The 26,170-nt window shown below is 36.3% G+C and overlaps 1 protein-coding gene across 1 annotated transcript in view; it reads left to right on the forward strand.

Moving 5' to 3' along the window:
* The window catches only part of SCIN (scinderin), a 295,360-nt gene extending 269,847 nt beyond the window's left edge, over positions 1–25,513 (forward strand). Inside the window, exons 13-16 of the mRNA XM_053714105.1 lie at positions 16,586–16,707; positions 17,918–17,995; positions 20,494–20,554; positions 25,138–25,513. Coding sequence (XP_053570080.1) covers positions 16,586–16,707; positions 17,918–17,995; positions 20,494–20,554; positions 25,138–25,271 — 395 coding nt within the window. The 3' untranslated portion in view covers positions 25,272–25,513. The remainder of the gene's footprint in view (positions 1–16,585; positions 16,708–17,917; positions 17,996–20,493; positions 20,555–25,137) is intronic.
* Positions 25,514–26,170: the final 657 nt, after the last annotated feature.

A 26,170-nucleotide genomic window follows, 5' to 3' on the forward strand; every position in this document is an offset into this window, starting at 1 on the left:
ATTTTCACACTGCTGAAATTTTAAAATCCCCTTTTTTTATTTTTTGATTTAATCAATAAAAGTTAAGTTTTAATTCGCCTTTTCTTGGGCCTCTTTACCTTGGGTATCCATGGCCATTTACCCTAAATTTGCTGTTGAGTGCTAAGCAAGTACATTCTTTCAATTGTTCTTTGCAATTGATGATTCTAGTTTATCAGCTAGTTCCTTAAAGGGACAGATTTCTGCTCTGTCTATTCTTTTGCACAAACGTCTGGCTGAGGTTCCAGATGTTCAGGCATTTTGTCAGGCTCTGGTTAGAATCAAGCCTGTGTTTAAACCTGTTGCTCCGCCATGGAGTTTAAATTTAGTTCTTAAAGTTCTTCAAGGGGTTCCGTTTGAACCTTTGCATTCCATAGATATTAAGCTTTTATCTTGGAAAGTTCTGTTTTTAGTAGCTATCTCCTCGGCTCGAAGAGTTTCGGAGTTATCTGCTTTACAATGTGATTCCCCTTATCTCATTTTCCTTGCAGATAAGGTAGTGTTACGTACCAAACCTGGTTTTCTGCCTAAGGTGGTATCTAATAAAAATATCAATCAGGAGATTGTTGTTCCGTCACTGTGTCCTAATCCTTCTTCAAAGAAGGAACATCTATTACACAATCTTGACGTGGTTCGCGCTTTAAAATTTTATTTACAAGCTACTAAAGATTTTCGTCAAACATCTGCATTGTTTGTTGTCTACTCTGGACAGAGGAGAGGCCAAAAGGCTTCGGCATCTTGTCTATCTTTTTGGGTAAGAAGTATAATCCGCTTAGCTTATGAGACTGCTGGCCAGCAGCCTCCTGAAAGAATTACAGCTCATTCTACTAGAGCGGTAGCTTCCACATGGGCTTTTAAGAATGAGGCTTCTGTTGAACATATTTGTAAGGCCGCGACTTGGTCTTCGCTTCATACTTTTTAAAAATTCTACAAATTTGATACTTTTGATCTTCGGAGGCTATTTTTGTGAGAAAAGTCTTACAGGCAGTGGTGCCTTCCGTTTAAGCGCCTGCCTTGTCCCTCCCTTCATCCGTGTCCTATAGCTTTGGTATTGGTATCCCACAAGTAATGGATGATCCGTGGACTGGATACACCTTACAAGAGAAAACAAAATTTATGCTTACCTGATAAATTTATTTCTCTTGTGGTGTATCCAGTCCACGGCCCACCCTGTCATTTTAAGGCAGGTGTTTTTTATTTTTAAACTACAGTGACCAATGCACCCTATAGTTTCTCCTTTCTCTTGCTTGTCTTCAGTCGAATGACTGGAGGTGGCAGTTAAGGGAGGAGCTATATAGACAGCTCTGCTGTGGGTGATCCTCTTGCAGCTTCCTGTTGGGAAGGAGAATATCCCACAAGTAATGGATGATCCGTGGACTGGATACACCACAAGAGAAATAAATTTATCAGGTAAGCATACATTTAGTTTTTTCACTTTGCAGGGGTTAATCACATAGATTTGCAGGGCCTATAATGATAAAATGACATTCTCTAACAAATGAGATAATGACATTTTTTCATTATAATTTCACTTTACCAAAAAGCATAATTTTACTTTTTTATACCATAAATCTGTAGCCCCACTCTGTCGGCCACAAGAATGTGCCACTTCCTGGGAAACAAGGCAGCTGATGCTTCTCATTCTGTTTCTCACGTGCTGTAAAATACAGCATGCAATTAAGGCAAATGTGTATAGATTTTGTTTCATCTTTAAAGGGACATAAACCCCCCAAAATTTATTTTGTGATTCAGATAGAGCATACAATTTTAAACGGCTTTCCAGTTTACTTCTATTCTCTAATTTGCTTAATTCTCTAGTTATCTTTTGTTGAAGGAGTAGAACTGCACTACTGGGAGCTAGCTGAACACATTGCATGAGCCATTTATGTGCAGCCACCAATCAGCAGCTAGCTCCCGGTAGTGCAGTGCTACTCCTGAGCCTATCTAGGTTTGATTTTCAAAAAAGGATACCAAGAGAATGAAGCAAATCAGATAATAGAAGTAAATTGAAAAGTTGTTTAAAATTGTATGCGCTATCTAAATTTTGAAATAAAAATTTTGGGTTTCATCCACACTGAAGTCTTATCTCCCATCTTCATAAAGTATATATTTTTCAGTATTACAAACTCAGCCTGATATTTGATATACCTCACAATCTACGGATTAAATTTTACAATTTAGTATTCTTACTATGGGCTAGATAAAAAGTGGAGCAGTATTTAGCATTTGCTTTCACACGTGTCGGGTAGCGTGCATATTACAAGTTAAAAGTAAAACGTTTTGCGCATGAGCAAAACCCGATGCATGCTATCCAAAGGACTTCAAATATTGCGACTATGTTAACTTATTCTCCCCATAGACCATAAATATATATATATATATATATATATATATATATATATATATATATATATATATATATATATATCTGTATATACCTATATATCTATTCCTATAAATATATAGGAATATTTATTTTACATTAACATTATTAGATATATAGAGAAATATATAATTAGTAATGCATTTAAAAAAAAAATCTATGTTAGGAACATAAAAATGTAAAATATGTGTAACGCTCTTTTTGTTTCGTACTATGGGGCCGATTTAACATGCTGCAAATGCAGCTGTTTCCACGCCGGAAACATAAGTTAAGAAGCAGCGGTCGTAAGATACGATCGGGATGATTGACACCCCCTGCTAGTGACTGCAAATGTGCAGTGGGAGGCATTGCACAAACATTCCACTAGAAATGCTTGTGCAATGTTAAATGCCAACAGCGTATGCTGCCGGCATTTAGCGATGTCGGGTGGACATTATCCGATATAGCTATAACATGGTGTCGGGTTAGCACACATAAAGAATTAGTAATCTTAAAGAATGTTCTTGAAATATTACATATAAAATACTAAAAATAATTATTAAAAATTAGTATAGATACTATAAAATATATAGATATATTCTGTGGATTATTTAGAATTTCTTTACATAGGGGATTGTAAGATGCAAGTGTTCATACTCATTCATGGACCTTCCAATCTCATGCCTTTTTCTTTAGATATGCACTGTGTATAAATACTAGACATTGCTATATGATTATAAATTATATATAATATTTTGTATTAATCAGAAGATTAAGACTTGTGGGAGACAGGGATGTATGAGAAACTCTCTAAAAACAAGTGAAGAACACAGTACTGTATTAAAAATACTGCTAAAGCAATGAAAAGCCTACAAAATGAGTTTACTATTGTGTCTGTGAATTGAATGAATAATAATTTGGGACACTTTTTGGCAAATACCTTGAGGCTCCTAGCAATCTTGTGATTTCTCAGACTTTTGCTACTGGAGGCAAATATTATTTATACAAATTAGGGGAATTCATAGGACCATTGATAACCTAGATAGAAGGAATATGAATCAATTGAAAACCTACACACATTTAATTTTAATATTTTAGAACAGTTAGTATGATGTGCCAATTAGTAATGTAATCACTTGAAGAAATATATCAAAATACTTGGAATACATCCAGTTGGGGCATTATTATATTTTGCAACAGAGTTTGTGGGGGGTGTAACCTAGAGAACCTAGATAAAAATAGATGTTGTGACCAACACTAATTTCTCTCTACTCATGAAATTTGAGAGTGCTGCTTTTTCCCTCTAATGTTTGGCAATGTCCTTCCTGTAGGTTTTATAGCATCATGAGTTAGACAGAATTTTTAAATTTCTTCAAAGGACCAACATAAAATTTACAGTTTTGAAGAATTTTTAGAACAGATAAGTGAAATATTAGGAACAATACAATACAAATCACAAAAGCATTTCCAACTTTGCTAAATAAAAGGTATCGGTGAGGGAACTCCATTTTTCCTGGGGTCCAGTAGTTCCTAGTTACACCCTTGGTCCTGTAACTATTCTGATTATATTGTATGGGCGAAGGACCTCCATTTTTCTTGGGGTCCAGTATTTCCTAGTTACACCCATGGTCCTGTATCTATTCTAATTGTATTTATCTGACAGTTTTACTTAGTAACTATTCTGTTTTGGTCTGTTCTCTGAATATGAGCCTTGAGAAATCTCTCTTGGATATTCTCTTTAGATGGTTCAGGTGTGAAAAGAACTACATTTGTATGATAATAAAACATAAATTGAGCGACGCTAAACCATTGCGCTGACTTCCGCTTGTGGGAGGTGCTTGAAGGGACGCATGCAACTGGCGTCCTGAGTGATCCATCGGCATACAGGCACCCCTACGCTGTTCCACGGCCGCTGTGGCGTATACGCTCTGGCCAACAGACTCGGTCCGGACTGGAGGGGATCCCCCTCAAGCTGTGGTACGTTGTCTGGATAGCGGGAAGTCGGAAAGAAGCCGAGAGACTCGCTGGCCTGAGTCACAGACGGTACGAGTAGACCCATTAAGCTATGAGTCTACGCTGACGATCTCCCAGGACCCCAGTGTCTAAAGAAAGAACAGACTGGCTGTTATAGCCTCCTCGGATAATCAACAGACCTGGGATAGGAGACAAAGACAGGAAAAGAGTCTACACTACACCTAACGGATCTAACTGAGCTTCTAACGGAGCCCTTGCTTAGATGGGATATATAAATTCTGGCTAAAGATACCACCATACCTCCCAGAACCCCGGGGCCAAGTGAAGCTTGCAAGGGATAACACCGCATAGCTGCTCCGGTATACACCATTTTATCTTTGGCTCGTGACACGTGTGCTTGCCCCGGGATAGGAGGCGAGAGGAAGCCTTACAACTGTCTGTGTCCCCAGGTGGCTACACAGTAGCAAAAGAAAAATATCGCAGGACCAGAGGAAAAAAAAAAAGAAGGGTTTAAAAGATAAGTTGTGACTTTTTTCTTTTCCTGCCCTATAAATTCACCTGCATAAACTGCATTATGTCCCTTTAATTGCTGAAATTTTGAAGCACTGAGTTGCCGAATAAGTGAGGTACTAAGAGGGCCTTGCTGGAAACTTGGGAAATTTGGCATCAATAGGGCAGGGGGGGCATGTACTATCTCTCAGTGATTTGGTTTGGTTAAAGAAACGAACAGCCACTAGAGAAACAACTGACGTTTATATTGGTTGCTGGGAAGTACCAGCTAAAAGATCCCTTCTGTTTCTCCACTCGAACTGGGTATATTGGAACTCTCAAAATTGATAACAGTCATATATAGCTGTTTTAGTTTCTTGGAACAGCAATATTTAGGTTATAGTGCCGATTTAAAAGTTTGTTAAACATTAATTAAGCTCAATGTTTTTATATGCAAATCAGTGCTAAGTGTAGCTGTAGTTCAGTAGGAGGCTTGTTCTATCTTATACGTTGTATGCATTTATCCATCAAAATTTCCAGGGTTAACACTGACATATCCATATGCAAGCATGGGCAGAGGTATCTTAAATGGCTCAGGTACTAAGTTATGAAATGACATAAGATCACTTAGATAATCTTCATTTTTGTGGTTCCTCTGTTGTCTACAAACATATCTGCTCAAATAACTGTAGACTTTGTGTATGAAATTGGTCAAAATTAAAAATCCAAGTAGAAATTGATTTATAGTATGTGAAGGTTAAGACTGATCTGGTTATGCGATATAGGATAACGTAAAGGTTCTAGGTGAGATTTCTAGATGGTAGGATAATCATTGTCTGGGTTTTACACAAGGTGAAAATTACATTTGAGATATATTAATATTTGGATGGCATATTATCACACATTTTCCAAGTGCACTGTATATTTAACCACTAAATAGGTATCACTGATCTTATATAGTTCGGCAAGATTTTAGGATTGGCCGATTACACATTCATACGAGGCACAAAGTCCTATATTATTATATCTGGCAGTCCACTTTTTTGAAGATAGCGGGTACTCACCTGTTACATTTTTTAAAGATTCACTTAAGGACACGCTGTTGCTACAGCCTTTTTTCTTTTTTCTCACACCAAATTCTCTTTTATGGACAAATTCTTAGGAATTAGTAGAACTGATATAGGCACAATGCCACCAAAAATAAAAGACAGGAAACCCAGGTCAAGTATAGGAAGCTCAGAGACCGCTACAATAGATATCACACCAGTCCCCAACACTATTATAGACACTAACAATCTAGTAAAACAAATCTCTGACCTTTTTTTACCACAATTTGGGGAAGTTAAGACAGAATTAATGACTCTGACAAATGAACTTAAACAAATTTCAAGCAGACTAGGGGAAATAGAGAACAGGATCTCTGATGTAGAGGACCGACAACACACCCAACAGACCCTTGTAGATACACACACTAAGAATATTGACACACTGCAAGCACGACTGGACGACCTAGAAGATAGGTCGCGTAGAAACAACTTGAAAATAGTGGGCCTCCCAGAGACTTCAGAATTCGCTGACTTAATGACCTTTATGAAAATTACATTACCAGAACTGCTACGTATGCCACTAAATAATACAGAGATAGCTGTTGAGAGGGTACACAGATTGGGAGCAAAGAAAGATGACACCTCCAAATATAAAAGACCAGTCTTGGCAAAGCTCCTAAATTTTCAGGATAAGCAGAGAATCCTAGCATACTATAGGAAAAAAAGTATAGTAGAGGTCAATAAAGAACGTATATACTTATTTCAAGATTTCTCTGTGGAAACCCTAAATAGAAGGAGACTGATGGCCCCCTGGTGCACGCAACTGATTAATGCAGGTCATAAAGCTACTATGATCTATCCGGCAAAAATTTAAATTTTTATTGACAATAATATTTTTGCATTAACAACAGTGGAGGAGGTTAAACAATTTTTAGAAAAATAAGAAAAGTCAGAATTAACTACGAGTATAGTTGTGTTCTCCTTTTGTACATTGGTTGGGCTACTTGGTACCAATATGTTTTATTGTCTGTCTGTTTTCTTTTTCTTTTTTTTTTTTTTCCCCTCCCATCTCCCTCTTCCGGCCCTCTTCCTCCTCTCCACTCTCGCTCACCCCTCTTCTCTCTCTCTCTTCGGATGGGGTTATAAAAATTTATATTAATAGAAATGAAAAAATTACTTAACTTATTATCTTGGAATGTGGGGGGGGTTTCCTCCCCTGCCAAAAGGAAAAAAATATTACAACATTTAAAAAGTTACAAACCAGATATTGCTTTCCTGCAGGAAACACATTTGAGTCTGCAGGAAATAGAGAAACTAAGAATGGGTTGGATTGGGGAGGTGTATGCGACTCCGGCAGTAAAAAGAGAGGAGTGGTGTGTATTTTCAGCAAGGATTTAGAGTTTCAGTTAATTTCACAACAGAGAGATGTGGAGGGAAGGTATCTCATTTTAGAAATAGAGATTAATAAATGGCGTTACACATTATGCAATCTCTATGCACCAAATGAATGCTGACCAGATTTCTGGGATAAGCTTTATGCAAAATTAATCAAGTCAGTGGACTCCCAAGTAATTATTGGTGGAGATTTCAATAGTGTGTGTATCCCTCAGTTGGACAGACTAAGGTCAAGTGGCTCTTATAGGTCTAGGAAGGAGGCCAAGGTTTTGAAATCTTTTATGAAAGGTCTTGGGCTCAGGGATATCTGGAGAATACAACACCCGGACGAGAAAATGTTTAAATGCGAGTCCAAGACCTTTCATACATTCTCAAGGATAGATATGTTCCTGGCCTCCGAAAAACTTTTACAATTAGAAATTAAGACAGATATCAAAAGTATAGTGTTATCAGACCATGCTATTATCTCTCTGTCTGTCCAGCTGGGGAATAATAGAGAAAATCTATGCGGTAAATTCTTTTTCCCCTCATTTCTGTATTCTAATATTCATTTTAGGAACTGGCTCATTCAAAAATGGAGGGACTATGCCTTATTAAATAAAGACTATTTTTTTAAGACTGAAATATATTGGGAGGCCGCGAAGGCTTTTCTTAGGGGTGAGATAAAGGCCTTTATGGTCAAAAGGAAAAGAAAGATAAAAGCAAGAGATCTCCAATTAACGAATACCCTGAAAAACTAATTTAGAAAATATATTGACAATTCGAGTAGAGAGAATTGGACTATTTATCAGGAGGCAAAGAAAGAAAGAGAGATATTTTTAATACAAAATCAGCTACAAACAGAACTCAAAAACAAAGCTATATTTGGTACATTTTCTCCAAAAACGGCAAAAATGCTTGCGACCATTTCAAAAAGCAAAAGGAAAAATAATTATATTGGTTCAATAATATCTGACGGTCAAAAATACAATACTCCAAAGGACATTAATAGACAATTTTACTTATTTTTTCAAAAACTGTACGCTCCTGCCGAAGCTAACCAGGAGACGAAAAGTAGGTTTTTGAATAGCATTAAGACGCCAAAAATCTCTGAAGCACAGCTGAATACAATAAACAAGGAGATCACAATGGGGGAGGTTTCAAAAGCTATTATAGAATTAACGCTAGGGAAGGCCCCAGGCCCTGACCAACTTCCCAGTGAATTTTATAAAATACTGGCGGAAGAGATTGCTCCTACATTGACTAAATTGTTTAATAACTATTTTTTACTGCATGTTAAACCTTCTCAAACCTTTACGGCATCTAATATTACACTCATTCTAAAGAAGGATAAGGATTGGGATCCTCACTCACTTGATGCATATAGACCAATCTCTCTCCTTAATAATGATTATAAAATCCTAGCAAATATATTAGCTTCCCGTCTCAAAAAGATTATAGGTGATGTCATTCATCCAGATCAAACTGGTTTTATACCTTGGAGAACAGCACAAAAAAATATAAGAAAGGCTATGATGCTGATCGAATACATATTAGAATCCCATAGGACAGGGTCAGATACAAAGCAAGATTTTGCTTTTTTGACAGTTGATGCGGAAAAAGCTTTTGACTCTGTCCTATGGGATCACCTATTCACAACTCTAACTAATTTTGGTTTTTCAGGACACTTTTTTACATATATCTCTTTAATATATCAGAATCCCATTTCCTGTCTCAGCATAAATAATATTCTATCTCCTCCTATAACTCTATCTAAAGGAACGAGACTGGGGTGTCCTCTTTCACCCTTGTTATTCGATCTGGCTATAGAACCTTTAGCTATAAAGAGTAGAGAAATACTAGAGGGCATTAAGATAAAACAACATAAGATGGTATTATCCCTCTATGCTGATGATATCTTATTTTATATAAGGAACTCGGCGAAAAATATTCCAATCTTAGTGGATCTACTAGCGGAGTTTAGTAATTTTACTGGCTATAGAGTAAATATAGCTAAATCAGAGATTCTGTGGATAATTAAGAATAGAAACAGTCTTTTGGAAAATCCCTTTAAATTAACTGATAATTTTATCAAATATTTAGGAATTAATATTTCTAGAAATCCAGAGGAATGGTATGGTATAAATTTTACTCCTATCTGGAGGAAGTGTCTCTTTGAGATGCAGAAATGGAGTAGGCTACCACTGTCACTATCAGCGAGGATTGCGTTAATTAAAATGCGAACTCTTCCAAAAGTCTTATTTGTTATCCAGAATGTCCCTGTATTCATACGAAAGGCGGATATTAAAAAATTTAATGCAGGCTGCTCCCACTTTTTGTGGGCTTCTAAAAAACTGCGGATTGCATTGGCTAGACTAATGCATCCAAAAGAAATGGGTGGTTTTGCCTTCCCGAATCTGGTAAAATATAATTTGGCCTGTCTTGCCAGAATAGCCTTGGATTGGTTAACTGGATTGGTTAACTGAAGCAAATTATGTTACCAGCTTAGAGATTTAGGAGAATATAATATTTCCCTATGCCCTGAAAGCATTACTACATATTTCACATTACTCAACGGTTCAAAAGTTTATATTAAAATTTCAGCGACAAATACTAACCCACTTTCGCAGGTCATCAGATCTGTTAGAACTAATACTCTCAGATAGATATCCTGAATTCTGGAGACAATTTCTATCTTAAATACGGGTGGGAGAGGGGAGGGGGGGTGAGGTTTGGGAGAGGTTAAGTTGATTTTTTTTTTTTCTTTCTTTTTCTTTTTTCTTTCTGTTTTTGTTCGTTGCTTATTGAAGAAAATATAATGAATAGAGGACTAGGAAAGAAGGAGAAAAAAAAGGAAAAAAAAAAAAAAAAAGAAATCCATGTAGGGAAGGAATTACTGTATTTTTGTATTATTAAGGAAGGTATAGGATTTTTGAGGACTGAGTTGCAAGTATTTGGTCAACCGGATGGAGTATAACTCAGTAGGAAAGGCCTATGTTATGATGTTACTAGCTAAAAATGTTTATTTTGAAATCTTAAGCATGCATTTTCTGTCATGTAAAATACCCGCCTTTTATTTTTTGTTTTTCTCCTCATTTCTTTCTTCTGTACCCCTCATGGATTTTACTAATAAATATATATATTAAAAAAAAAACCCATAAATTGTTACGTAACATTTACTTAAAGGGACATTTCTTTTGTGATTCAGACAGAGAATGCAATTTTAAACAACTTTTCAATTTGTTTCTATTATTCTATTATCTAATTTGTTTCATTATCTTGGTATCCTTTGTTGAAAATCATACCAAGGAGGCTCAGTGCAGCAATGCACTACAGGGAACTAGCAATCGATTGGTGGCTGTCCCTGTATGATTATTGTCATTGGCTCATGCAGCGTTTTTAGCAAACCCCCTGTTGAGCATTGATGTTCCTTCAACCAAAGGAACCAAGAGAATGAAGCAAATATGCGGCGTCGCCCGCAAAAGCCGGCGATGACGGTTTTTGCGTGGGTTTGGTATCCTATATGCAGCACCACATATAAATGCGGCACGTATATTTTCACCCGTCGCCCGCAATTTTTACTCCCATAGGCTAACATGCAAATCGGTATCCAATATTCAACGCAAGGACTTACGTGGCTAAAATGGAGAAATCTTACTCCATTTTTACCTCGCCATAAAAGGCAGCGGTAGCAAGCCTTGCGCCTGCAAAAGTAAACTAACACCTAATGCATGCGCAATGTCTATCTACCTGTCAACCACAATCCCCCATTGCAATAACTAATAAAGTGTATTAACCCCTATATCCCCCATCAAACCCACACCGCAAGAAATTACTAAATTATTAACCCCTAAATCCGCCAACCCCAGCATCGCAAAAACTACCTATTAAAACTATTAACCCCTTATCTGCCATTAAACCACAACGCAATAAACCTATTAAAGTATTAACCCCTAAACCGCCAAAGCCCACAACGCAATAAGCCTAACCTCCCTAACCTAACACCCCCTAAATGAACCCAAATTACCTAATTTACAAAATACTAAAGTTACTATTAAATTAAAAAAACACTACTTTAAAAATAAAAATAAACTAAGTATAAATTAAAGGGACAGTCTAATCCAATTCTGGAGTAGACTGTCCCTTTAAGCTACAATTACAGAAAATAAAAAAATCTAAGATCTAACCTTACCCTTTTTTACCCACCCTATCTAAATAAAATTTAACCCCCCAAAAAACCCTTAAAAAACCCTAAGTCTAAGCCCCAGGTTGCTACTCACCGTTCCTGAAGTCCGGCGGAGAAGGTCCTGTTCCAGGCGGTGAAGGTCCTGTTCCAGGCGGTGAAGTCTTCTTCCAAGCGGCAACCTCTACTTTCTTCTTCCTGGAACATCCTTCACAGAGCGGAGCTGAAGACTGAAGACCGCGGAGCTGAAGACTGGCGACCCTGGAACTGAAGAACGGCGATATCAGCCAATAGGATGAGAGCTACTGAAATTCTATTGGCTATTCAAATCAGCCAATAGAATTTCCTTAGCTCTCATCCTATTGGCTGATTTGAACAGCCAAAAGAATTTGAGTAGCTTTAATCCTATTGGCTGAATTTGAAGAATCAAATCAGCCAATAGGAATTCAAGGGACGCCATTTTTAATTGCGTCCCTTGAATTCTCTATCCAGTGTGCGGCGAAGATCGTATGAAGAGGATCCTCCACGCTCCATGGCTCCAGGGTTGCTGGTCTTCAGTTCTGCGGTCTTCAGTCTTCAGCTCCGCGAACGATGTTCCAGGAAGAAGAAAGAAGAGGTCGCCGCTTGGAAGTAGACTTCACTGCCTGGAACAGGGCCTTCTCCGCCGGACTACAGGAACGGTGAGTAGCAACCTGGGGCTTAGACTTAGGGTTTTTTAAGGGTTTTTTGGGGGGTTAAATCTTATTTAGATAGGGTGGGCAGTAAAAGAGCTAAATGTCCTTTTAAGGGCAATGCCCAACAAATGCGCTTTTCAGGGCAATGGGTAGTTTAGGGTTTTTAGTGTTAGGTTATTTTATTTGGGGGGTTTGGTGGGTGGGGGAGTTTTACTGTTAGGGGGGACTTTGTGTATTTTGTAGTAAAAGAGCTGATTATCTTGGGACAATGTCCTGCAAAAAACCCTTTTAAGGGCTATTGGTAGTTTATTAGAGTAGGGGTTTTTATTTTGGGGGGCTTTTTTATTTTCATAGGGATTAGGTATAATTTTTTAAAATTTGGTCATTTTCTTTTTTATTTTATGTAATCTTAGATTTTTTTATTTTCTGTAATTGTAGCTTAAAGGTACAGTCTACTCCAGAATTTTGATTAGACTGTCCCCTTAATTTATACTTAGTTTATTTTTATTTTTAAAGTAGTGTTAGGATTTTTTAATTTAATAGTAACTTTAATATTTTGTAAATTAGGTAATTTGGGTTCATTTAGAGGGTGTTAGGTTGGGGGTGTTAGATTAGGGGGTGTTAGGTTAGGGGTTAGGTTTATTGCGTTGTTGGCTTTGGCGGTTTAGGGGATAATACTTAATAGGTTTATTGCATTATGTGAGTTAAAGGCGGATTAGGGGTTAATAGTTTTAATAGGTAGTTTGCGGTATGGGTTAATGGCGCATTAGGGGTTAATAGTTTTAATAGGTAGTTTGCGATGTTGGGGTTAATAATTTAGTTATTAATTGCGGTGTGGGTTTGATGGCGGATATAGGGGTTAATAGTTTAACTAGGCTTATTGCGTTGTGGGGGTTTGTCGGTTTAGGGGTTAATACATTTATTATTAGTAGTGAGAGGAGGGATTGTGGCTATAGGGGTTTTTACGTGTCAGGCTTATTTTTGGGAGGCGTGTTAGACTTTTACAGGAGATTTTATATTTTCTTTACTTTTCTTAGGCGCCGGCAGTTTCTAAAGTGCTGTAATTCACTGGCGACTCCAGAAATTTGTATTTACACTCATTTCTGGACATCGCTAGTTTATCAGACTTACGGCACTTTATGAACTGCCGGTGGGGTTTATGTAATACCCCGATGTGCAAGGTGAAATTACAGGTGGCGCAGGTTGCAGCGCTTGCGCTGGAGCCTGCGCCGTATATGTAATCTCGCCCTTGATAATAGAAGTAAAATGGAAAGTTGTTTTTTGTTTGCTCTATCAGAATCATAAAAGAAAATGTTTGGGTTTCATGTCCCTTTAAAGCATATGGATGTTTTGTATTTTCCTTTCACTTTTGTTAGTGAGATTTGTTTGGTGTTACAAACATATTACAGTAAAAAAAAAACTTTACATCTTCAAGCACAATTATTGTCACAGTGGGACTTGCACATGCAGAGCAGCCATATAGACACACTACAGAAAACACATGGAATGCAGAGAAGACCAGTTCACAGAGGTAGAAAAGTGGATCTCAAAAAACAAACTCTTCCTAAACACTGACAAAACTGTCACAATGATCTTTGGAACGGGACCTAAATTACAAAAATTACAAAATTCCCATCTTCGCATCAAAACAAAATCCAATTGCACGCTGACTGCAGTCCACTCTTTTAAATACTTAGGTATGTTGTTAGACCCCAATCTATCTTTTGGACTCCACATAGAAAAACTTGCCTCTAAACTTTATCCAAAACTAAGTGCCCTGTACAGAAACAAATCCTGCCTCAGCCCTACAGTAAAGGAAAAGATTGTACAGCAAATGCTGATACCTATCTTGGATTATGGGGATATAGTATATGCACCTGCTCTGCAAACTCACCTTAATAAACTTAATACATTGTATAACTCGTTCTGCCGCTTTGTGCTACAATGTAACTACAGGACCCACCATTGTGACATGCTAAAAGAACTAAACTGGCTGTCGCTGGAATCCAGACGCACCCTCCATCTTTCCTGCCTTGTCTTTAAAGGGACAGTCAAGTATAAATTAAACTTTCATTATTCAGATAGGACTTTTAATTTTAATTGACTTTCCAATTTACTTTTATCATCAAATTTGCTTTTTTCTCTTGGTATTCTTAGTTTAAACTAAACATAGGTAGGCTCATATGCTAATTTCTAAGCCTTTGAGGGCTGCCTCTTATCACAGGCTTTTTAAATCTCTTTTCAACACAAAGAGACAGAAAATACACGTGGGCCATATAGATAACACTGTGTTCAGATACAGGGGGGTATTTAAGATCTAGTACAATACAATGCTAAATTTAAGACAATAGATAATAAACAGTCACAGTCATGTGATCAGGGGGCTGGAAGAAGGTTCCTAGATACAAGGTAATCACAAAGGTAAAAAGTACATTAATATAACTGTGTTGGTTATGCAAAACTGGGGAATGAGTAATAAAGGGATTATCTATCTTTTAAAACAATAAAAATTCTATGGTTGACTGTCCCTTTAAGAGCCTTTCTGGGAAGCTCCCACCCTACCTGAGCAGAATGCTCTCCCCTGCTATTCCCACCTCCTATAACCTCCGATCCAATAACAGCACATTATTTAGTCTGCCTCAATACAAAAAGAAAGCAGCTCGATCCTCCTTTTCCTACAGAGCGCCACAATTATGGAATGACCTCCCTCACACTTTAAAAACTTCCCCAAGCATAAAATCCTTTAAGAGATCCCTCTATACATATCTCAAAACAGAATGTTCCTGTCATGGTTGATTAAATATTTCGTACCTGCTCTATGTTAAATGTTTGCATATATTGTGTATTATTATTATTGTTTTGTATTTTATTGTACCCTATTGTATCAATGCAATGTTTTTGTGATCCCAGGACATACTTGAAAACGAGAGAAATCTCAATGTATCCTTCCTGGTAAAATATTTTATAAATAAATAAATGCCTAGATAGTATACAGTAGATGCAACAAAAATAATATTATAGAGCAACCTGTTACATAACATACTCTGAATACCACTGCACACCAAGGCCCACATGATCAGTGACACAACAGTAAACTGCTATAAATCAAACTAAATGGATATTATGTGTTTTGAAGTTATTCTTTATCTATGAAGCACCATTGTTTTCAACAGTTATATTATTTTTTAATTTTTAATTCTAGACAAGAGAATTTAAGAATAACAAGTAGTAGATCATCAGCATTTATATGAAGGTACAGTCTAGAGTAGCAATGTGCAATAAGTATATAGCAAAGAGCTGCATGTGTGGTGCCCAAACTGTTTAACTAACCACATTGTACTTTTAATCAATATGTTGTATCCACAGCAACATCGTGCGTGTGAATAATGGCAGCTAGGAAACGTGTTTGTGTTTTGTTTGTAGTAAAGAAGTTACTGAATTTATTAGATCATTGTTTACTGAAAGTTTTTGAAGGCCAGAACCGCTGGTAGGGGTGCTTGATGAATTGTGGTTCAGTCATCAGGATTAAGGGGACATTAAAAGGTCAATAAACCTCTTAAATGTGTTACTTTTCATCTCATTTACAACTGCCCCTAATTGGCCTCAGCAGGGAAGATCAGGCAAAAGGCTTTTTAACCTAGAATAATGTAGTTAAAAAATGGTGTGTCCAATACTTTATAGAAACTAAAATATACATGCATTTAAAAAAACTAATCATTTAAACGCAGATTATTCTCTATATAATATAAGTTATTTATTTTATTTTTTTTATCTTAAAGGGGGTAATTTAAGATGCATTACAGTTTTTTTTTTTTTTTCTGTTTTAAAATGGATGTTCTTAGAGAAAAAAAAAAAGGACTTAGTGATTTTGTGCTTGTGGGATGTCAAAAGGATCAACCATTGAGTTTCTATCCCACAAACCAGTATCACAAAATACACTTTTTTATTTAAAAAAAATAATAATTAAAAGTCCATGTTTAAATAGTGTTTTTTATAGGATTGATATTCATTTTTAGAGTTGTCCTTTAATAATGGATTGATATTCATTGTTAGAATGTCCTTTAATGCATGATATACTTTTTATTATATAGAGATACTATAGATCATGTTATTAAAAACAAAAAATATGTTACATGAAAATTTCCGCTCAAATGTATCAACTTGCCTAACAAATATCTGGTTATATTTGCAAGTATATTATAATATGCTATGATAAACATAGCAGAGAAAAGTAAAATAAACATTTATGGTGGTGCAGACATGTAATAATAAAAAATGTACCAGGAAATTAAAGAGAAAAAAAATGAATAATAAAAAATGTACCAGGAAATTAAAGAGAAAAAAAAAAGAATACAAAAAAATGAATTAGTTTATGTGATTATCAGAAGTACAGTTGGAATTTGCTGTTACAAAAATGTCCAGTGTATCAAGTGACAATTTAAACCTTCCTATTACATTTTAATAGATGAATTCTGGAGTGCCTTGGGAGGAAAGAAAGCATACCAGACATCTACGTTACTGGAATCCCAGTCTGCAAGTCACTCTCCAAAACTTTATGGCTGTTCGAATAAGACAGGGAGATTTGTGGTAAGTGTCTTGTAAATTAATAGAGCAAATAAATTATAATCAGTGAACACTTTATGGTCTATCATATGCAAATGATGAAGCATTTTAAAGTGATTTTTATAGATTTTATCAAGACTATTGTCTAATAACTTATGGTGTAGAATACTTTTGGGGTCGATAGATTAAACTCCCACTTTCCCGCTGATCAAACTCTGCAAAGTTGATCACACTTAACTAAATCAAGTTGGTTAAAAAATAAAATTGCAATTAACTGACTTGTAATTCAGCCAAGTTTGACTACCCTGCAAAACCTGTTGGATATAGCAGTTTTGCAAATTTGGTAAAAGGAAAAAAAAAAAAGAAGAAAGACACTTTTTAACCAGCTTTGTTCTTTATATTTGCAATTCCTTTCCAAAAATTATTGCTGGGAAATTGATTTATATATATATATATATATATATATATATATATATATATATATATATATATATATATATATATATATATATATATATATATATATATATATATATATATATATATATATGTGTGTATATATCTTTAGGTTAATAAGCACTCTCACCAAACTGGTCAGGTAGGCACCAGGGTGCAAAAATAGGAATAATAGACTAGCAAGAAATAAGCAGTCTTTGGTTTTGTAAATCAAATAGTATATTTAACTAGTGTGACGTTTTGAGGTATTTACCCCTTTGTCAGAGAGAAAGGGGTGAATACCTCGAAATGTCACGCTAGTTAAATATACTATTTGTTTTACAAAACCAGAGAGTGCTTATTTCTTGCTAATCTATATATATATATATTTATACTTTTCTTTTTTTTCAAACAAAAAAAGACACTTACTGGACTTGCTGATAAAGTCATATTATAAAATGTTTAATTCTCTATCTTATATATAACTATATAAGTCAACGTTTGGCTTGTAATACAAGGCTTTGTCAAGACCGACAACCCCATATAATTTAACTTTGTTGCATGACTTTATCAACAAGCCCAGCAAGTACATTTTCTGTTGGAAATAAGGACATATAAAGTCATAGTTGGATTAGAGCCCCCGGGGCACTTTACATTTGAAGTGGTGAGTGTGCACATATATATATATATTTAATTTTTATTATAATAAAAATAATAATAATGGTGAATGGGTGTTTGTAAAATGCATACACATTATTTATTCATGTAACTTATTAAACTATAATATTTTAACTAATAGATTGAGGAAGTCCCAGGAGAATTTACTCAAGAGGACTTAGCAGAAGATGATGTTATGTTGCTTGATACTTGGGAACAGGTAAATTATAACTTATATTTTTATCATTTAATAGAATACTGATAATATACTATGCTAAGGGGTCCATTTATCAAAGGGCTTGCGGACCTTATCCGACACTGCGGATCAGGTCCGCAAGACCTCGCTAAATGCAGAGAGCAATACGCTCTCCGCATTTAACATTGCACCAGCAGCTCACAAGAGCTGTTGGTGCAACGCCGCCCCCTGCTGACTCGCGTCCAATCGGCCGCCAGCAGGGAGCTGTCAATCAACCCGATCGTATTCGATCGGGTTGATTTCTGGCGATTCCTGTCCGCCTGCTCAGAGCAGGCGGACAGGGTTATGAAGATAAGTTGTGTTTCTGGCGAGTCTGAAGACTCGCCAGAAACACGGCCCTTCAAGCTCCGTACGGAGCTTGATAAATGGGCCTGTAAGTGTCTTAGTAAAAAAAACTCAGTGACATTTGCAGGGGCTGCCCTCAGTGAATTCTCTAAAGTGGGCTGTCCCTGTAACTTGCCTGCCATACAAAGTAATTAAGTTTCTAAAAAGGGAGCAAAGTTAGTAGGGTGCAGGTAGCACACTTCAAAAATGAAATTCTGCAGCCAATACAAATCATATTAACCTGTTTTCAGCATATATCATTTTACAGTCACCTCTATTTTCATATGCATGTGCTTTTTTGTTAAGGTAATACGTGTGTTGCAGTTTTTAAATTACGATTATTATTTTTTAACCCCTATTGTGATATATACATTTCCTTCACATACTTATTAAGCACAGGGAACAGCCTTTTCGAAAACACCATTTTTTAAGGTAAAAAAGGTCCTTTAGATAATTGGGCAATAAATGAACTAGAACTCACTGGGCCCCAGGCAAAGGCTTTGATTTTAACAGCACCTTTTCTGACCATCTACAATCAATAGAAGCTAAGCCAGCAGCCACATATGACAAAGAGTGGCTGCTTCTCTGGCTTTGAGTCATCTTTCCTTCTCCCATGGTTAGTTTGTGCCAAGAAGATATGCACTTGTGCAGTCTTCCTGTGCAAATATGGGGGCAGGTTTTTCTGTACATCAACACTGTGACAGTCTTTTGTAAACCCTGCCAACAAATTGTAAAGGCAAATCCATATGCTTTCCTTAAATTGTGACCCATTTTTGCAAGTGGCACATAGAGAGGTTAGGCATAATAAAGGTGGGGCCCAGCCCCCGTGTAGCAATGTCACTACTGATTCCAGGGCCTAGAGGTGCGGGTCGGTTTCAACTGAGACCTTTGAGACCCCTGTAATTACTCCCCTGACTAGAACTACGTATTTATTAAATGGGTGGCCACAGATATCTGTGTTACTTAAATGCATTTTTATAATAAAGCTTTGACTTCTGTCTTTTTTGCGTTAGCATCAGAAACAGAAATTTAAACCAAAATATTCACAGATATAGCACAAAACCGCAGAAAACCTCGTCAGACTCTAAGGATTTGTAGGACATGAGGTTTCTGTTTATTTTGCTTTCACTAGCTGACCTATGTTTGATCTTGGCCCATATATCCAAAAAAAGGCAAGTTATCTGTTAGACATTTCTTTAAATAATCTGTCTGGTTTACCAACGCATCAACTAGCATTACTCGCTGACTTTTAAAATATGATTGAAACCAACAGAGAACAAACAAATAAAAAAGTGATTTAACATTTTACTAAACTAAAATGTTTTGTGATAAACCTATCTGCTTTTAATCACACAAAATGCTGGTCTGTTAAAATGATGCATTTTATATTTTTCCCAAGAAAAGAACATACGTAAATGATTGTAAATGATTTTTGTTTTTTAAGTGATTTATTTTGAATAGATTACTTTATTATATGGAAAATCTCTGAAAGTCCCTGATAACAAAAAAAAAAAAAAATATTAAAGGGGCTTTCCGGTCAAAAGTTAAATGCACATAGATGAATTACATCTTTGAATAGAAATATATTTACACTATACATGTGTTGGCAAAAATGCTTCTAGTAAACGTTATCACTGTTTTAGTGTTAACATTTTTCTCTTCATGTGCATGTGAAGCATAACTAGATATTCTCAGTGCACCAGCATTTTACATACTGCAGCTGCTCGCAGCTTTAGTGGGGCTTGTTTCATGTCGGCGATTAACAAATTGAGTCATTACCAGAAGGTAATGCAAGCACCTTAGGCTCTCTGAGGAACTATGGTGTTTAAAATGCTGGTGCACGGTGCATACTTAAATAAACATTTGAAAAAGCTATAGCTTTCATTAGAAGCATTTTTGCTAATACCTGTATATTACAAAAATACTTCTTTTCAAAATTTAAATGCATCCATGTGGATTCCAATTTTGGCTAAAATCTCCCTTTAATCTTGGTGATTTTAATTTAATCTGTTAAACAGTGACAGAGAGTAGTGTGTTTGCTCTGTATTTATGTACATGTGTTGCAAAGTTAGCAATTTGGTAAATATCCCATCAGTTTATTCACTTGCCAGTTGTTAAAATCAATATTTTCATTTCAGTTGTTCATATGGATTGGAAAAGATGCAAATGAGGTTGAGAAAAAGGAATCTCTAAAATCAGGTATATATAATATGTGCTAGTACTAATAAAATGAAAAGCATGTGTATTTCTACCACATTTTGGCCCAGATTACAAGTGGAGCGCTACTAAAAGCACAAGGTGGGCTATCAACATCATTGGATCGTGCTAAATGTTTAGCGTTAATCACATCCCTTTAGCGTGCCCTATACTTTCAATGGATATTGCAATCATGCTAAACATTGCTTATATTAAGTTGAAAATTATGGGTTGCGCTTGAGCGAAAGACAGAAGAGGATATTTTAGAGTGCCCCATAGAAGTCTATGGGGAAAGGGAGTTAGCTGGATCATGTTATCTAACCTCCAGATGTTAGCCTGCTTGAGTCTTTTACTCCAGTAATACAGTTTTACTTTCAACTTATAATACAAGTACAAACATAGAAGTGCTATTGATTTACCTTGAGCAGTATTAGTGCTCAACAGTGCTAATATTTTTGTGCCCCACTTGTAATCTAGCCCTTTGTAAATTTGAGTATAAATAGTTAAATTAATTGTAATTAATTTCCAATGTACATTTTAACTAATAATGGCCCAGATTACGAGTTTTGCGTTAGAGGCTATGCGGTGCTAACAAGCAGTTTTCCCTCACCACTCACTTACCTGCAGCGCTGGTATTACGAGTTTTCAGAAACCCGTCGTTAAAAGACAAGAAGTGAGCGTTGAGCAAAATTTTGCTCATTACCGCACTCCAATACCAGCGCTGCTTAAGTCAGCGGTGAGCTGGTCGTACGTGCTCGTGCACAATTTCCCCATAGGAATCAACGGGGAGAGCCGGCTGAAAAAAGTCTTACACCTGCAAAAAAGCAGCGTTAAACTCCTTAACGCAGCCCCATTGATTCCTATGGGGAAATAAAATTTATGTCTACACCTAACACCCTAACATGAACCCCGAGTCTAAACACCCCTAATCTTACACTTATTAACCCCTAATCTGCCACCCCCGACATCGCCGACACCTACATTATAATTATTAACCACTAATTTGCCGCTCCGGACACTGCCGCCACCTACATTATATTTATTAACCAGTAATCTGCTGCCCCCAACATTGCCGACACCTACATACTATTTATTAACCACTAATCTGCCTTTCCCAATGTCGCCGCAACCCACCTACACTTATTAACCTCTAATCTGCTGCCCCCAACGGCACCGCCACTATAATAAACATATTAACCCCTAAACCGCTGCACTCCCGCCTCGCATTTATTTTAACTCTGTAGAATAATTATTAAATAGTTATTTACTATTTAATAACTACCTAGTTAAAATAAAGACAAATTTACCTGTAAAATAAAACCTAACCTAAGTTACACTAACACCTAACACTACACTATAATTAAATAAATTAACTAAATTAAATACAATTACCTACATTAAATTAAATTAGCTAAAGTACAAAAAGAACACTAAATTACAGAAAATAATAAACAAATTACAGAAATTTAAACTAATTACACCTAATCTAATAGCCCTATTAAAATAACCCCCTCCCCCCAAAAAAAAACCCTAGCCTAAACTAAACTAACAATAGCCCTTAAAAGGGCCTTTTGCGGGGTATTGCCCCAAAGTAATCAGCTCTTTTACCTGTAAAAAAAAATACAAACAAACCCTTTAACAGTAAAACCCACCACCCACACAAACAACCCCAACAAATAAAATACTAGCTAAAAAAACCTAAGCTCCCCATTGCCCTGAAAAGGGCATTTGGATGGGCATTGCCCTTAAAAGGGCAGTTAGCTCTTTTGTGGCCCAAAGTCCTAACCTAAAAAATACACCCACCCAATACACCCTTAAAAAAACCTAACACTAAACCACTGAAGAACGACTTACCGGGAGACATCTTCATCCAAGCCGGGCGAAGTGGTCCTCCAGACGGGCAGAAGTCTTCATCCAAGCCGGACAGAAGTGGTCCTCCAGACGGGCAGAAGTCTTCATCCAGATGGCATCTTCTATCTTCATCCATCCGGTACGGAGCGGGTCCATCTTCAAGACATCCTACGCGGAGCATCCTCTTCATCCGACGACTAAAACAGAATGAAGGTACCTTTAAGTGATGTCATCCAAGATGGCATCCATTAGATTCCAATTGGCTGATAGAATTCTATCAGCCAATCGGAATTAAAGGGACACTGAACCCAAAAATTTTGTTTTGTAATTCAGAAAGAGCATGCAATTTTAAGCAACTTTCTAATTTACTCCTATTATCAATTTTTCTTTGTTCTCTTGCTATCTTTATTTGAAAAAAAAGGCATCTATGCTTTTTTTGGGTTCAGTACTCTGGACAGCAATTTTTTATTGGTGGATGAATTTATCCACCAATCGGCAAGGACAACCCAAGTTGTTCACCAAAAATGGGCCGGCATCTAAACTTACATTCTTGCATTTTAAATAAAGATACCAAGAGAATGAAGAAAATTTGATAATAGAAGTAAATTAGAAAGTTGCTTAAAATTTCATGCTCAATCTGAATCATGAAAAAAAAAATTGGGGTACAATGTCCCTTTAAGGTAGAGAAAATCCTATTGAATTGAGCTTGCATTCTATTGGCTGTTCCAATCAGCCAATAGCATGAGTGTATACTGTAACCATTGCACACTGAAGCTTGAATGCGAGGTTCCCCCTTATATATAGGTGCCCTTGCATTCCTATTGGCTGATTTTCAAATCCAAATTCAAATCAACCAATAATTATGCATTACATAACACAAATGTACAAAATATAATGTTTAATTAAAGATTTACAAAACTATGTTTAAACCCTGATTATTAAATATATTGGAATTCAAAAGCTTTTCTAGAGGATTAGACTATATCCCAATGTTCTTAAAGTGACAGCAAACAGTATATATTAGGGTCACATATAAATGTATCTTGTTATTCATTATAGTATTGTGATCACTGATATTTGATTCAAATAATTTTTGAATGAATAATATTTTCTGAAAATCTCCTTAAAGGGGCAGTCAACACCAGATTTTTTGTTGTTTAAAAAGAAATATGATTACTGTTATAGAAATACACTTTTTACCTCTGTGATTACCTTGTAGCTATGCTTCTGCAAACTGCCCCCTTATTTCAGTTTTTTTGACAGACTTGCATTTTAGCCAATCAGTGCTCACTCCAGGGTAACTTCACAAGCATGAGCTCAATGTTATCTATATGAAACACATGAACTAATGCCCTCTTTTGGTCCAAATGCATTCAGATTAGAGACAGTCTTCAAGGTCTAAGAAATTAGCATATGAACCTCCTAGGTTTAGCTTTCAACTAAGAATACCAAGAGAACAAAGCAACATTGGTGATAAAAGTAAATTGGAAAGTTGTTTAAAATTACATTCCCTATTTAAATTATGAAAGTTTTTTTTGGACTTGACTGTCCCTTTAAATATTGATGCCTGTCACTTTATAAAGTCTGCCCTCATGGTTCAAACCTTTGCTTCACTAACAGCTTCACCTCTGAATGTCCATGAGAAAAGAGCTCCACGTCCTTTTCCCTTCTCCTTCTGTGCATGATACCTACATGCATGCAGTGCCATTTTGGAATGTAAAATCATGTTCCACACAGCCTGGCAAATCATATCATAACAACATAATTATCTGGTACAGAGACATATAATTATCTCCTGTGACTATGCTTCTCCTTGCTTTATTGATATCGGAGCCTAGGGATGACTTGCCGTGTATACTGCATGGTAGCCTGAGCTGTGGGAAGCCAGTAGCTGTACCGATGCCTGACTGTAGCAATTACCCACGTACCTTTCACCTAACATCCCTGTCACCGGCTGCTCCCCAATCTCTCACCGCCTGTTCCACTCTCATGTCTGAGGCTCCAGCTATGGTTACATGCAGCTCACCTTTTTGTTTAAAGGGGTTAAATTCATTCTCTCGTCTCACTCTGCCTAAAACTGAAAGTTTTATGAAAAAAATATATATATACCTTCAGCCTGTGTGGCTGGCAGAGGAGGCTTGCAAAGGGGAATGTAAACAGTAATTTAAATAGTAAATATAAGTTACACCATTTTAACAAATGTTATATTAGCACAAACAAAACTTAATATAATATATAAGCTTTTTATTCTAATGTTTACTGTTCCTTTTAAGAAGTCCACACACTGCCATACCACCCAACATTTTCTTTAGGCTTTCTGGGACAAGGAGGGAGGAAACTTGTGCAAATGTGCAAAAAAAAATACTCTAACTAACTAGTGCCATTTACTTTTGCATTACTATGCTCCTTTAATATGTCCCTTATTGTTAGACCTAGTCATGTTAGATTAGTTTATTTTCATGATTTTGTTTCTTCAGAACGAGTTAAATAAATATGTCTCTCTAAACAGTTATTTTCATGTTCTAAGAATATTATCATTTGACAGGAGATAATCACTGTTTACAACCAGAGCAACAAAAAAGTAGAACCTCTTCTTCTTTCCAAAGTATAATTTTTATATATTTGTTTTTTCTTCTTATTCTTTTGCTACTTCATCTTGTTTTATTGAGTTACTAATTGTATATTTCTTTTTGTTGTTGTTGTTTTAAACATGTAGTTTTCTTTTTTTTGTTCAGCCAAAGACTATATTGAAACAGACCCGTCAGGTAGAGATAAAGGTATCCCAATAGTCACAGTGAAACAAGGACACGAACCACCAACATTTACTGGCTGGTTCATGGCTTGGGACAGCAGGAAGTGGCAGAACTGAAACAGACTGTAGGCTCCAGCACATCATGAAGAACCTGATAAAACATTTTGCTATATTTTTGTACACTGCCAGTTTTATTACAATGTTAGCCTCTCCATGTTTTGTATAACCTGACTGCTATTGCCCATTGCTGCATAAGTATTTGTTGTGTTTTAGAACAGCAACTTAAAAAAAGAAAATTAATTTTTGTGCAGTATTTGTTGCCTTTTGTAAAAGTAACAATAAATAAAAAGAAAAACACATCTGCTGCAGAAAATGGTTATAATCTTACTGTAGAGCATGTTCTTAGATATCTTGCAGTGATGCACAAAAGATGTCGTGACCTCTACACCCTAGAGCTTGAGATAAAAAGAATAAAAGGGAATTTATTTATATTTTAAGACCCTTCATTCTTAGGAAATGTAGCCCACTATACCAATAATGAACTTCCTAATATAATCATATAATTTGATATTATTGATATATCCATGGCAACATATGTTACGGTATTTACTTTTAAAGTGTTTCCGATCTGCTTGTAATTTTTATCTTTAAGATACATTAAGCCTAGATCCTATGTTAACTCTAGTGACAGCAATTTTATTTTAGCAACACCAGGAACCAAATCAAACTTTTAGGAACCAAATCAAACTTGCATCACTATAATTTTGTCCCAGTGCACTATATACAGCTCACTAAGGGGCAGATTTATCACTGCCCGTGCCCGGACGGAAAAGATTGAAAGGTGGTGGACATTTCTGCACGAGATTTCAAGTTGTGGTGTGTATTTGTTCTCCATATTTAACACTGCATAGTTATTGGACGCTCGTGCAATGCCAACCCCGTTCTCTTGTGCTGTTTGTTAACCTGCCTAATTATGGAATCCTAATAAAAACGGAGCTGTCAGAAAGAGGCAGAAG

Source organism: Bombina bombina, chromosome 5 (genome assembly GCF_027579735.1).
Source record: "Bombina bombina isolate aBomBom1 chromosome 5, aBomBom1.pri, whole genome shotgun sequence".
In the NCBI taxonomy this organism is placed as follows: domain Eukaryota; kingdom Metazoa; phylum Chordata; class Amphibia; order Anura; family Bombinatoridae; genus Bombina; species Bombina bombina.